General features: G+C 40.0%; 1 protein-coding gene across 1 annotated transcript; it reads left to right on the top strand.

The window, feature by feature from the left end:
* The first annotated feature begins 208 nt into the window (after positions 1 to 208).
* On the top strand, positions 209 to 13,671 carry DYNLT3 (dynein light chain Tctex-type 3). Its single transcript, XM_004714562.2, has 5 exons — positions 209 to 277; positions 3,047 to 3,088; positions 10,175 to 10,298; positions 11,418 to 11,495; positions 11,749 to 13,671. Exons 1-5 carry the CDS (start codon positions 248 to 250, stop codon positions 11,823 to 11,825), a joined length of 351 nt encoding a protein of 116 aa, XP_004714619.1. The 5' UTR covers positions 209 to 247; the 3' UTR covers positions 11,826 to 13,671.
* The last annotated feature ends 1,501 nt before the right edge of the window (positions 13,672 to 15,172 follow it).

Here is a 15,172-nt window from a genome sequence, read left to right as displayed (position 1 = left end):
AGCGTCTACCAGGACGAAGGGCTCATACCTTTGGAGAGGGGACCACTCCCCCCACCCCTAGGCCTCTCACAGGCACACTCCCTTGGCTGTAACCCTTAGTACCCTTGCTCTCCCTGGAAGGTGGCATTGACACAACACGAAGGCCTGCCTGGGGGCAGGCACTATGACATAAGAGGGGCGGGGCCTCCCCAGAGGCTAGTGCGCAGAACCCAGCCCGCCTCTTGCTCCAGAGAGATCCGGCTCCACCATGGAGGAGTACCGTCGCCACTTTGAGGAGGTACCGCCCCTCGGCCGCCTGAGAACGACCCCCGCCCCTGCCCCCGCCCACTCCAACGCGGGGTCTCTGCAGGCTGGTGTCTAAGCGGAAGATTCGCGCAGGAGTTGGTGTGCAGTGTCCCGCAAACCCGGGTCCCTCCTCCTAACAGGGCACCCGCCCCGCTCGCCCAGCTCCCCACTCCCCTTGCGGTCCTGTAGATGGGAGTGGGGGGCTGGTTCTGGGGGGCTGGTTCTGGGAGCCTGGGTGGCCAGGGCAGCCAAGAGCGCTAGAGGCGGGCGGTGGAGCCAGTGCCAAGGGATGGGAGGCTTGATTGACTAGGGGTGCATGGGGTGGGGATGGGATGGCGGGCACCGCCTGTCTGCTGAGCAGGCCTTAGAAACCTGTCTTCCCAGCTGCTTCCTCCGCCCTTGGCTTCCCCATAGCAGGTGCTGCAGCCCCTAAGCCCAAGGTACTGGTGGCAAGCCCCTCCCATCCCTAAAACTCTCTCCTGGGTGGTCTGGAAGGAATTGTTTTATGGATTATGAGCCCTTGCTTGCTGACTCGGATTTTCCCAGTCCTCACCAGAGCTCCATGATGTCAGCTGTTATCTTCCCATTACTGGTGGGACTTCGACTTAGGTGATTTAGCCTGTTTAAATGCCAGGAATGGCAGATGCTGGATTTGAACCCAGGTCTCAGAGTACACATCCTTTGCTTCCCTTTAACCACTAGCAGCATGAGACCTATTGGATCCCAGCAGAGTGTGGGACAAGCCTGCCAGGGCAACATAATCACAGGTCTTTCTATGCAGTGGAAGGCACAGGTGAATGATGCAGAAAAAGAAAATGTGACACAAAATGTTATGGATTGAACCACTGGGCAAGACTTCTGACCCAGTGGGTGGCATATTAAGGATGAGGGTTTCTGTAGAAGCGAGAATCCCATTTAACTTAATTCGGTGATGCAGGTGGCTTTCACAAGTACTTGAAGGTAATTGGTTAAATGTTCTAATTTTAGAAATGGAGACTTAAAAGGCCAAAAAATTTCAAAGACTGACTCACCCCCAGGTATCCCCCCCATCTAATTATAGTCTTCTATCCCTAAAAGGTATCTTTACTATAGTATAAATATATTTGAAAAGAAATGGAGTTAGATGTGTTGCCATAACTACCCTGATTTAATGGAATGGTTAAAAGTTAGAACTCTTCCAGAGTTACCTCAGAAGAAAGGCCTGGCAGTCTAATTCCAAAAAAATGTCAGCCATGGAAGACACTATGGAGTGTAGTTAAGTCCTCTGCACAAAGAGTCATCATGAGTCTTAACTCCATGGCAACTGGTTTGGGTTTAGATTTCCAAATTGAAATGAAATGGGCAGGATTTGATTTGTAGGGCAGTTTTAGAAAGAGCGCTGGTGACACAGTGAGCTAAGCATTGGACTGCTGACCATAAGGTTGGAAACCACCAGCTGCTCGCAGGAGAAAGATGAGAATTTCTACTCCCATGAAGAGTTACAGCCTCAGGAACCCAGAGGGTCACTCTGAGTCAGAATTGACTCGATGGCAGTAAGTTTGGTTGCTTTTTTAAAACTAGATCGTTTGGCCGACTTTTTTTTAGCCAAACTGGTAGTTTTAATGGGGCCCAAATGAGGCTTCTTTTCATGATACCCCTAAGTATGTAGAGTAGTTTTACATTTTTGCTATTTGAGAGTTTTAGTGTTTAATGAAATGAGTAAACCTGTACTTAAGATGATATGTGCCAGAACCTGTTATTTTCAGAATTTTTTTGTGTAGACAGCTTTTATGTTATATATGTAGTGTTTTTCACAAAATTGCTGATGTCATAAAGCACCTAAAATGTTTCCATGGAAACACATCACGTATTTCTTGAAGTGCCTCCAGGTTTAGATTTCAGTCTTATCACATAGCCTAGTTTTCTACTCTAGCACACTTGAATGTAATTAATACTGGCTTTTAATTTAGGATTCTCACAAGCCATTCTGGAAAAACTATCTTTCTAGACATTTTTTATAGTACTAAAATAAAAATAAATTCATCAGTAAGCCAGTTTATAAAAGTTACATTTTAACCTAGAATAAAGCAGAGGAAGCAGAAAACCCCACCAGCTGCTGTGTAGAAGAAAGATGAGGCCGTTTGCTCCTGTAAAGATTTACAGGCTCTTAAACTCTATACAGAGTCACTGCGTGGTGGCATCGACTTAATGGCAGTGGGTTTAGTGTTCGGTGTTTTCCTCAATGGCCCATGCCAGTTTCACACTTAACCGGAGCAATTTCCTATGTGCTGATAGCACATAATCTTTATATCCACCCTTTGCTTATTTCTCAAACTTTACAGTCCAGCAATTCTCAATCTAGGATGTTCTTCAGAATCACCAGGAAAGTTGTGTGTTTTTAACCATTGTAAGGGGTTGCCTAGACTTGCCCTAAACCCCACTGCCAAAGAGTAGATGTGGACTCACAGGCTTCCTGAGATTCTAAACCTTTACAGGAGCAGATAGACTCCTAGTAGAGCTACTGGGCTCCTTTGACCTAATGAATTGCAATCTCTGAGAAGGCAAATGAGGAAACGGTCTTGTTTTATTTTGTTGTACTTGTTAGAAGTGTTTTGAATAAGATTGGCAGTCATGTTAAACCTGATGGCTTTTATCCATATGGCCTTTATTTCCTATCCCTAGCACTTGTCTAAGCCAATTAAGGGGCTTTTTGTATCATCAAATCTACAAATATAAGGAAGTTTGGATTGAAAGCAATTTCATCTTGTGTTTTCTTTTTCAGGTTGGATTCAATGCCGAAGAAGCTCACAATATTGTGAAGGACGTGAGTTTCAGTTTGTTTATCTGGATGCTTGTATGAAGTTAGAAACCTTCATGTTAAAACAACAAGAGTTTTAATACGTATTCACTAACTCTCTACAGGGATGCCAATTCTTATTGTGTGATGCCAGGCATTTTTGGCTTGCTTGGACAGATGTTTAAGTACTTTCTTAGCCTGTTTTCTCTATTCTAGGACTGACGTTCTATCTTTAGAATAAAGTAACTTATATTCTAGTAGAGCCACATATTTTAAATATGAAAGGTAATAAAATATGTGTATGGGTGTATATGTGTGATTATATATACACATATTATAAATATATATGCATACACACACATACTGGCCTTAGTACCACAGTGGTTAAGTGCTCAGCTACTAAACAAAAGATAGATCATTCAGAGACTCACAACTGCTACACAGGAGAAAAGACCTGGAAATGCCTCATAAAGATGACAGCCTAGGAAACCCTATGGGGCTCTTCATACAGGGTTGCTCTGAGTCAGAAGCTACTCAACCACACACAAGAACTAGATAACAGATCCTAGAAATGTCTACCTTCGAACATTGTGTGCTTTTTTAAAAAAGTTGAATGTAATTGAAACAAACTCTCAGACACGGGCCTGATGGACTCCCTCACTGCCACCGAGTCTGTTCTGACTTATTGTGACCCTACTGATCACGAATTACTGGTCTGACAGTAATGTAAAATCTTAAGGAATATTTGGTCCGTGAAATTTGGTCTCCCTGTTAATGAAAAAGACCCCAACCCCCCAAAAACTCCCTGTTAATGAAAAAGACCAAAAACCTCACTACTGTTGAATCAATTCCAAGCTCTAGTGGTGTAGCAGGTAACACATGGGGCAGCTAACCATAAGGCCAGTGATTTGAAACCACCAGCTGCTCAGGGGGAGAAAGACTAGGCTTACTACTTCCGTAAAGGTGTATAATCTCGGAAACCTACTGGGTAGTTCTATCTTGACCTATAGGCAACCTGTTAACAAATAGGGGAAAAAATCCCCTTTGGGAATCAATTCTAGCAGAGGAACTTTAATAACATGTGAATTGTGCCATGTGTAAGGTATTTATCAACACTTATTCATGAGTCATTATTCACTTGACGAGCACAAGATGATATGACCTATTTTGTATTGTGGCAGGCCTGTATTGTGAGCCTGGCTGTTGGAGCCTATGTCCTTGCTGACCTTGACTCCCTGTCATCTGGGCTAGACTGGATCTGCCCCCTGGGCACTGTGTCCAACATCAGCTCACCTTGACAAAATTCATGTCTGCCTGAATGCTCTGTGGCAAGACTAACCCAGAGCTTGCCCAGGTCTTGATCTTAAACAACCAGCATCAACTTGTGGTCTGAGAGGGCTAGACTGACAACTGAAAATCCTGCCTTATTTTAAAAGTTCAAATTCCTGTGTTAAAAGTGCATAGCTCTTCTTGATATGATTTAACTATCGAGTTTTATGAGATATGAATTCTATCTAATAAAACTGTTGGGGGGAAATTTAATAAAATAGAAGATTAAACAAAACCTCCTGTATTTCCCAAGAACATTGATAACAGAATGCAAATGTTGTCAATACCAAGATCATAAAAGTAAAAATGAGAGAATGGAACGGGAAGGACAGGAATAGTAATAACTTCATTGTACAAAGTGGAAGTTGAGAGGGAATGTTATTGGTCAGGGGGACCTGAAATCTTTGAGTGACAATTTAAAACTTGCCTTTTTCTGTAACCAAGCTCTAACCCAAATTAAAACACTAACGAGTCACTAGAAAGAGAAGAAAATATCGATTTCATTTTCTAGTAGAGACAGGTTAACGATTGCAGCTTCGTTTGGAAGGGAAAGTGAGTCAGCAGAAACACTTGTCCAGACTGGTGTCTTTCATTGGCCTGGGTAGGGAGGGAAAGAGAAACCAAATACTACACAAGCCAAAAACCTTTGGGAGATTAACTCACCTAAATGGGAAAGATGAAACAATGGTTGTCACCTACAGTGAAGCTACTCATTTCCTCTCACTGAAGATCAATAGCAGTGAGGACAAGAGCACAGAGATATTAAGGGGAGGGGGGAAGACTATGTGGAATAGGAAAAATGCTATTAATCGTACAAATATATTGAACTAAGTGAATTCTTTGTATGGAGAGAGGGAGGGTAGGAGGTAGCAGTTGATATGAGGGAACAACATTCTCCCGTGTCACAGCAGGAACTCTATGGATGTTGCCTTTCACTGATAAATCAAGCAAGCACAGTTTGTTTGGAGATGTGTAAGTAAACCTTAGCCAAATAAAAACAAGCAGGTGCCGCATTAAAAGTAGTTTCTTTTAGAGAACAGGACTGGAGATGGGGAAGGTTGTGAAGGGACACACTTGGGGTTTGTTTGTTTTTTGGTAACTAAAAGCACCACCATTTTTTTTTAAATCATTTTGTTGGGGGCTCGTACAATTCTTATCACACACCATTGTGTCAAGCACATTTGTACATATGTTGCCATCATCATTATCAAAACATTTTCTTTCTAATTGAGCCCTTGGTATTAGCTCCTCATTTTCCCCCTCTCTCCCGACCGTCCCTCCTTCACGAATCCTTGATAATTTATAAATTATTATTATTTTTTCATGTCTTACACTGTCCAATGTCTCCCTTCACCCACTTTTCTGTAGTCTGTCCCCCAGAGAAGGGGTTATATGTAGATCATTGTGATCAGTCCCCCTTTTCTCCCCAACCTTCCCCTTCCCCTCCTGGTGTCTCTGCTCTCATTATTGGTCCTGAGGGATTTATCTGTCCTGGATTCCCTGCGTTTCCAGCTCTTATGTGTACCCATGTACATGCTCTGGTCTAGCTGGATTTGTAAGGTAGAATTGGGGTCATGATATTTGGGGGGGTGGCGAAGAAGCATTAAAGAACTAGAGGGAAGTTGTATGTTTCATCAGTGCTATACTGCACCCTGACTGGCTCGTCTCTTCCTTTTGATCCTTCTGTAACAGATGTCCAGTTGCCTACAGATAGGCTTTGGGTCTCTACTCCGCATTTCCCCTCATTCACATTGATATGATTTATTGTTCTGGGTCTTTGATACCTGATACCTGATCCCATCGACACCTCATGATCACACAGGCTGATGTTCTTCTTCCATGTGGACTCTGTTGCTTTTCAGCTAGATGGCCGCTTGTTTATCTTCAAGCCTTTAAGACCCCAGATGCTATATCTTTTGATAGCTAGGCACCATCAGCTTTTTTCAGCACATTTGCTTATGTACCTATTTTGTCTTCAGTGACTGTGTCGGGAAGATGAGCATCACAGAATGCTTAATACTTAACAAATACATAGATCTATTTTCCTATCCGTATATATAAATATATTTACATATGTACATGCCTGTATTTAGACCTCTATAAAATGTCCTTTGCCTCCTACTTCTTTTCTCTATCTCCTTTTACTTTCCTCTTGTCCCACTATCATGTTCAGCCTTCACTCGGGTTTCAGTAATTCCTCTTGGTTACATTGACCTTGATCAAGCCCTACCAGGTATCCTATGGCCTTCTTGCCATAGATGTTAGATGACTTTTTGTTTCCTTGCCCCTGGGCTTGTTAACACCAACTTCCTTTCCCCTGCCTCCACCTCTTCCGTGTCCCCCTGGAACTGTCTTTCTCCTCTGGATTGTTTACCCGGCCTATCTTATAACACTAAGCACAACAATAAGACAGAGCAAAACAAAATAACAAAAAACCATTGACAAAAAAGAAAAGCCTATAAGTAGTTCCATGTCTGTTAATTGACCTTTAGGAATGTTTATAGGTCGTATCTGATGGGGTGCCATGCTCTGGGCCCAAAGTCCATTTTTGGTATTCCTCGGGGACTTCTTTACTTTACTCCCCACGCTGCTGTGTTGCATGCCCTTAGCGTTTCTCCCTGAGCACCACCATTTTTAAACTGGTGTATATATAAACTTGGCAGTGGCTAGAGGGTGCTAGAAACCACTAGATGCATACAGGGCATCAATTGGACCTAAAGATTTTTGCAAGTGAGGTAAGTAATGTCAATCCTTTTGCTAAAACTATTTTGAAATCCAAACAAACTCTGATCCCTTATGGAAGTGAAAAATAAACTCCTTGTGAATTTTTAAAATATAGAAGGTGAAAAAGTCAAAGAAGTCCGAAGGTGCCTACAGGCTGCTTTTAGGTGCCTTTCTAGCATCTTCTATCCTCCTTTCTTCTCCTGAGCCACCTCTCTTTTGCCACAGAAGCATTTAATTGACAATGATTGAGAGCAAGAGCAACATGATAACATTTCAGTACTTCCTAAATATACATCCGTTTCAGCAGGCGGTTTTATTTGTCTTATTTCTTGCTGGAATTCTTTTCCCTGATTCCTGAACTCTCATACTTTACTTTTTATAAGCTGAAATGTCAAAGTCAATCACCTATCAATGATGTGATATATTTTAGTATTACTAACAGAATTTGTTTTAAAAAAACTTAAAAGAAAAAAGTTAGTTACAAATAGAATTCACATAAAACTTAGGGTCTAAAATGATTAAAAACAAGAAAGTGTCTAGAAAAAAACGATGGCAACATATGTACTAATATGTCTGATACACTTGATGTATGGATTGTAACAAGAGTTGTAAGAGTTTCCAAGAAAATGATCTTTAAAAAAAAAAAAACTTAGGGCCAAGCATATTTGATTTAGGATGCCCAGGAAGTATATTAAAGTTAATCTCCTTCCAACATCAAATGTTTGACTCTTCAACGTCATCAGGTCCTTAGTTGGACCCTGGGTAAATAGGACAATTTAAATACCTCATTGTCCAATAGGCCTCCTGTTTAATGGTAAATCAAAAGGCTATTGCTAATTAATTGTAATAGATCCCTCCCAAAATCAAACCCACTGCCTCACGGCGATCCCTACAGGCATTCTGAGATTGTCCATTTTTTATGGGAGCAGACAGTCTCCCGAGGAGTGGATGGTAGATTTGAACTACTGACTAATTTGCAGTCCCATATCTATTTAATAGCACCACCAGGGCTCCTTGGTATTACAAATGTTTTCACTTAATTACTTAGCTAAAGCTTAGTGGTTCTAACCCACCCACTAGCTTTGGGGGAGAAGAATCTGTCAATATGCTTTCGTAAAGATTAAACCAAAAAGAAAGAAAAGAAGGGAAGAGGAGGGAGCTGAATCTTTTGCTGTCAAGGCAATTCTGACTCATAAGCAGACCCTATAGAACAAAGTAGCACTGCCCCGTAGGGTTTCCAAAGTTGTAATCTTTATGGAAGAAGACTTCTCCATGCAGTCGAGTACTTTACCACTCTGCCACCAAGGCTCCTACAGTCTAGGTAAAGAACCCTATGGGCAGATCTGTCCTGTCATAAAGGGTCATCAACTTGATGACAGCGACAGACTTAGTTACCAAGGAGAGCCCCTCTCCAATGGTGTCTTCTAGTGTTTGGAGGAGAAATTGGAGTTTTAGGTAATCTGAAACAAAAGTAAGTGCTCTCTCTCATATAGGAAATGTGGGTCTGTTTATACTAGTTGCCATGGCAAAGGAGGTTGGGGTGGGGTGGGGTAGGAATGGGGGAGCTAATAATGAGTACATTAAAGACGAAATTGTTCTATGGTGATTTTACAACTGTCTTTAATATGAGTGAACTATTGAGTTGTATGATATGTGAATTATATACCAATAAAACTGTAAAAATAAAATTAAAATGCCATCGAGTCAGTTCTGACTCATAATGACCCTATAAACTGGAGCAGAACTTCCCTTCTGGGTTTCCAAGACTGTAAATCTTTATGGGAGTAGATAGTCTCATCTTTCTACTGTGGAATGGCTGGTGGTTTTGAACTGCAGACCTTATTGTTAGCAGCCCAACACATAACCTGTGTTGTCACCAGGTCTCACAATCCCCACTGCCATCAAGTTGATTCCAACTCATAGGCCTCGTGTAGTTTCCAGGGCTGTAAATCTTTATGGTAGCAGCCACCTGCATCCTCTAGGGTGTTGAAAGATGACACAGAGGCTGGCCTTAAAACTTTGAATTGTCACACTAAATCCAGGGCTCTTATCAGGTGTCAGAAGTGGATGTAAATAAGCAGTATGGAGAATGATCGAACTTTCTAGAATATATGAAAATTGGTGTTAGCTGAGCATTTACTTTCATGGTACATGTGCTATGAAATGCTCACACAGGTGATTAATTTGCAAACAGCGTTTAGAACTCATCCACTATAGCAACGGGGAAAAATCAATGTTTAAATGAACCCACACAGTTCAAATCCATGCTATTCAAAGGTCAACTATGTTTCATTCTTGGATTTTGACTGCATGGAAGATCAGTGCCCCTAAGCTCCTATTTGTTTAAGGATTTACTGTGTGTGTGTGTGTGTGTGTGTGTGTGTGTGTGTGTGTGCGCGTGCGTGTGTGTTTAATTCACCCAACTGCTCTGTTTTCTAGTATGAGACCCACTTCAAATCTCAACTATTTCAAAGTGATGCTTTAACCAATAGGTATCATTATCTTATACCCCCCACACACTATCATCTATTTTATAACCTAACTCATTGCCTTCAATTAATCTTCCTTGGTGATGGAGAGATTACAGTTCTTGTATTAGCCTCTCCTCTAGATTATTAAGTCCTTTACAACAGAGGCCATTTCATATTGATCTTTATATGCCCAATAGTATATCCACTTGATCATGCAAGTGGACACACTTTGAAAGCTGTTAAAGCAATTAAAACAAAAGAAAACGCACTACAATCAAGTCTATTCTGAATTATAGTGACCCTATCGGACAGTAGAACTTCCCCCTAGGATTTCTGAGACTATGAGTCTATGTAGGAGTCTCATCTTTCTCCCAAGAAGTGGCTGGTGGGTTTGAACCAGCAATGTGGTGATTAGCTGCCCAATGCTTATCTCTGTTATAGTAACCCTGCATAACAAGTAATTAATACATGCATATTTCTAAGATATCTTATTGGGGTATGAATATCTTTGATATCTTGATTAATGTTTTTCTGCAATTTTTGTAAAATATGTCCTTTGGGGTGAATTAACTGTTCTCTTCTCTTTAAGTGTATAGATGAGGTGTTAGGTGGTGAAGATTATGATCAAGATGATATCAATCAATGGACTGCGAGCATCGTTGAGCAATCCTTAGCCCATTTGGTTAGGCTGGGGAAAGCGTATAAATATATTGGTAAGTATCATTATTCTTCCTCACTGATTTATTCACCTCTCCCTTTGTGATTTTTTCCCTAAATTTAGAGCAAAGGGTCCCAAACCTATTTGGCCTACCACCCCCTTTGCAGAAATAATAACTAACAGTCAGCATCATCCCCCGACAATTAAAAACTGTTGCACGATAGCCCATAATCCAGGATATAGTGTAAGTATCTGCTTTTGCGGCCCCACCCCAATCTTTCCAGCATCCCCAGGGAGCAGTATTGCCCACTTTGGGGATCACAGGTTTAAAGCAAAGCTTCTTAAACTGTGGATTGCACCCCATATGGCATCATGTAACTGAATGTGGGGATCATGAAAATGTTGGCAATAGTAAAAGATTTCTTCTGAACAAGCAATGCCCAAAGATTAATTCAAAATCAAATGTATAATGAATCCATGGTGTTTCTGGCTATACTTGTCCATGTTGCAAATTTTTTGGCAAAAGGGATCAATAGTGGAAAACATTTCAGAAGTCCTGCATTTTAGAGAATATATAGGGATGGTAGATATTTATATTGGTGGGCACTCTATAGAGTGTGAAGGGCTTCTGGCTAGCTTACTGATCCTAAAATAATATATGAGATGCCACTTAAACTGGAGGGACCTTTTACTATTCAAAAGCATTCTAAGCAACTGCCAGTCATCTGTTTGTCCACGGTAGCAGCACCCTTTAAATTTGTATTACCTATTTTCTCTGAAACCCCCTCTGACTTACTGTTTTTCAGACATCCCATGCCTCCTTACATGTAGGACTGTGACGTTCCACTCCATAATTATTTTGAAAGTTGAATATGTTTTTTCATATTCTGTATTATGCCTGGGGGACAAGACCCACAATTGGCCCAGAAATGGACTGACGTACCATTCTCAGTGGTTATGGAAGTGGCTAAAAATCAGACTGGCTCCAGGGAAGTCAAAACCATGATTTTGGAGAATGAAAATGAGAGACTTTTTGTTTTCTTTTTGGTTTTGGTTTTTCAGTCATTTTGCTGAGTGTTTTGTTTTCGATTATTTGTACAGCATTCAGGGCTCTAGACTCAGAAACTTAGATATTGCATACCCTTTCCCTTCTTTGTCTTGGGTTTGTTTGCAGTGACCTGTGCGATCGTGCAGAAGAGTTCATACGGCTTTCATACAGCCAGCTCCTGCTTTTGGGATACTGTCGCTGATGGTAAGAGACCTTGCCGTTGACTTCCAACAAAACCTAATGCTCATTTATTTACCTCTTGTTAAACTCTGAAAAGAAGTGTATCAAGACACTTGCTTTGTACCAAGAGACAAGTGTGCTTTCAGACAAACATGAAGTATAAAGATTTAAGCAACTGAAGGAAGCATAGTCAAACCTAATGAGAACTGTGGATCTATGTTTTGGTGATTTTGAAGTGTCACTGGTATTTTAAAATTCTGTTTTTTTATGTTTTCAGGAACCTGTACTGTAAGATGGGAGAACCAAACCATGAACTGCATCGCCTCTGTTTTTGCCATTGCAATTGTCCTGTAACTGACTAAAAATGTGAGGACAAAGCTATTAACTTGAGTTTGCCAGTGTCTCCTTTCTCAAAAGAGTCGTATAGTAGCTACTTATTAGTGCACTAGGTACAAAGTTTGCAGTATGCTTCAAAGCTATCAACAAACTGAATTATGTAAGCAAGTAATAGCATAGTATGTTGGCAGATTAATTCTACATAGAATCATTAAAGTAGGAACGATTGAATGTTAGCAGAAATCAATGCAGAAATATGGCATGATATAAAATGTAATCTTATATATACATCAGTTTTTCACTAACTGAATGTGCCTAAAGAAACGGGGGAATCCATTTAGAGAATAAAATTCCTCTCTCTAGAGACATTAACAAGAATAAATTAGATGATCACAAAGCTGCAAGGATGAATAGGGAGACCATATGAATTAGTTACCCCTTGAGGTTTTTTGGTTGTTACTGTTTTTTTACTTCACCTCACTTAGTTTAACATAACAAATAGTGGAAGATACTTGTTCTCCCCCCCACCCCTGTCCATTACTATTACAGTAGCAACTATAATTAACTTGTTTTTTTTTTTCTGAGAATTGTGAAATCAATGATTTTCTGAATATCAAATGATTGGATTTACATTTGAGTGTAAATTAAATCCAGTGACCTGAATTCCCTAGTTAAACAAAACACTGTTACAGTGTATGGCAATAGTAGATGATGCAGCCAACTGCCTTGCAGTTCATTCATTTCACACGGAACAAACCTTGGTGAATACCTCTTCTGGGCATTCCAGTCATCAATATGCTGTTGAGATCCTTGGTGCAGCTTGGTGCCTGTTTAGTTGGCAAACTGTAGCACTTGTGTTGAGGAAAGATAAAAAGAGTTTTTCAGAAGAGAAGAGAATGGTGAGTGTGGTTGTTCATGTAGAAGGAAGCAAAATGAAAATAATTTCTTATTGCCAGAGAATTATAGCTGTAATTATTTCGGGAGGAGATAGGGAAGGAAGAAATGAAATACTCTTTATCCACAGGCAACATGATTATGGACATTTTAGATGTTATATCAAGGATTGCTCCTCACAAATTAAAAATCCATCATCTATGCAACTCTTGCTTGCAGGCCTCATTAGAAATTAAACTATCTTAGCAGTGAATTTCATCATTGCTTTAGTTACAACCATCTGTAAATAATTTGAAGTATTTATTATATGAGGTTCAGATTGAGGGCAGTAAAGTATAAATTAACAATCTACTCCACTAGCAAATAACTCAGGGCTTATGAAATAGAAAATTCTATTAAGGAATTAAAAGATTAAAAAAAGGAGGATACATACAGCTGGCTACCAAATGCGAAGTCAATCTGCTATTTGACCTTGAAAACAAAGTCAATTCTGCACACCATCAATACATAGGATTATAGTGAAATCATGATTCATTGGAATTTTTTGAGGGAAAGAAAAAGCTTGGTATTAGTACTGACAATATTAAGGGAATATTGTTTCAGGAATACTCTGTGCATGTTTGATGTTTTGCTGAATAACAAGTGTTCAGCATTTAAGAAGAATATAAAAAAATACAAGGATTTGACTTAAGGAGGTGGTCAATAATTTTTGACAGGTCAAAAATTCTCGTCGCCATTACCTTTATGCTACTTTATGCTGCTGGCTTTGGGGCCCTTGATGATTTTAATAGCGACCAAAATGTCTGTGTTCTTAAGGCTCACTTTTGATGATTGTGGTATAGTTCTCTTTTTTAATACATAAATGATTATCGCTGTTGAAGGCTGATTTTTTATAGTCATTAAAACATACCTCGTGAACCTGCTATCTCTTCTGCTTCTAGTGGAAATATAATAAAGATTATCCACTTGCGCTGTGTTCTTGTTTCTGAATTATCTTAGATTGGTTACAGAAATCCTTTCAGAAGTTCTAAAGAGGAATGGGGATGATAAATTAACATGGGACCATATAAATTGTACATAAAATACACCTCCCAAGTAGCACCAAAAACCCAGTGTTCATCATTGCAAAATTATTACTAATAGCTGCTAGCTTCTGCCTGTTGTGATTTTAACAAAAACATTATAACATATTATTGGATTCTAATGATTATTTTTGGTAATGGACCCTGCTCTATTTGTCAACTTACAATTGAGCTGTTACTGTTTTTTTTTTCTTCTTTTAATTAAAGACTAAGCATGTGAAATTAGGGTATTCAAATGTAAGTACCAACCAGCATTTTTTGTAAACCTGTAATTTTATCTTATTGAAGCAACAGTATTCTACCCTAAATAATGGTAACATCTCTACATTTTCTTATATATAAAGAACTTTTATGCTCTTTCCAAGTTGGGTGTTATCTAATTATGGGTCATTAAATGTATTTCTCTTCTTTTTTAATAAATCATTTTATTGGGGGCTCTTACAGCTTTTATAACAAGCCATACATCCACTGTATCTAGCACATTTATACATATGTTGCCATCATCCTTTTCAAAACATTTTCTTTCTACTTGAGCCCTTGCTATCAGCTCCTCTTTTTTCCCTCCCTGTCATGAAGTCTTGATGAATTATAAATTATTATTTTCATACCTTACATGTCTTCTTTTTCCCTTCACTCATATTTCTGTTGTTTGTCACTCTGGGGTAGGGGTAGGTATACATCATCATTATGGTTGGTTCTTTTTCACACCCCCAACCTTCCCCCTAACTTCTTGGTATCGATACTCTCATTACTGCTCCTGAGGGGTTTATCTCCTGGATTACGTGTGTCGAGAGAGCTCTTATCTGTATCAGTGTATGTGCTCTGGTCTAGCCGGATTTGTAAGGTAGAAGTGGGGTTATGATAGTGGGGAAGCATTAAAGAGTGTTGTATGTTTCATCAGTGCTATACTGCACCCTGGCTGTCTTGTCGCTTCCTTCTGCACTTTTGGGAGGGGATGTCCAATTGTCTACAGATGGGCTTTGGCCTCTCATTTACAGTGATATATTTGTTTTGGGTCGCCTGATGACTGATACCAGATCCTGTCAACACCTCATGATCACACGTTGGTGTGCTTCTTCCATGTGGTCTTTGTTGCTTCCCAGCTAGATGGCCACGTGTTTATCTTCAAGCCTTTAAGACCCTGTATCTTTTAATAGCTGTCCACCATCAGCTTTCTTCACCACATTTGCTTATGCACCCATTTTGCCTTCAGTGATCCTGACGGGAAGGTGAGCATCACAGAATTGCAGGTCACTAGAACAAAGTGTTCTTTCCTTGAGGGAGTACTTGTGTAGAGGCCCAATATCCATCTAATAACTTAATTCGTAACATATGCATGTATGTACCTAGACCTATGTCCCTATCGTTACATAAAATATATCTACGTAT

This window comes from Echinops telfairi, unplaced genomic scaffold, assembly GCF_000313985.2.
Source record: "Echinops telfairi isolate 266 unplaced genomic scaffold, ASM31398v2 ScPeMD7_26;HRSCAF=91, whole genome shotgun sequence".
Taxonomy (NCBI): domain Eukaryota; kingdom Metazoa; phylum Chordata; class Mammalia; order Afrosoricida; family Tenrecidae; genus Echinops; species Echinops telfairi.
The sequence above is the reverse complement of the archived record's forward strand: the minus strand, read 5'-3'. Positions and strand labels throughout refer to the sequence as shown.

Bases quoted from the DNA above. Each gene is read 5' to 3' on its own strand.
- DYNLT3 (XM_004714562.2), top strand. From the start codon at position 248: ATGGAGGAGTACCGTCGCCACTTTGAGGAG. The intron at 10,299-11,417 runs GTAAGTATCATT...GTTTGTTTGCAG, and splicing joins GAAAGCGTATAAATATATTG to TGACCTGTGCGATCGTGCAG. The intron at 11,496-11,748 runs GTAAGAGACCTT...TTATGTTTTCAG, and splicing joins TTGGGATACTGTCGCTGATG to GAACCTGTACTGTAAGATGG.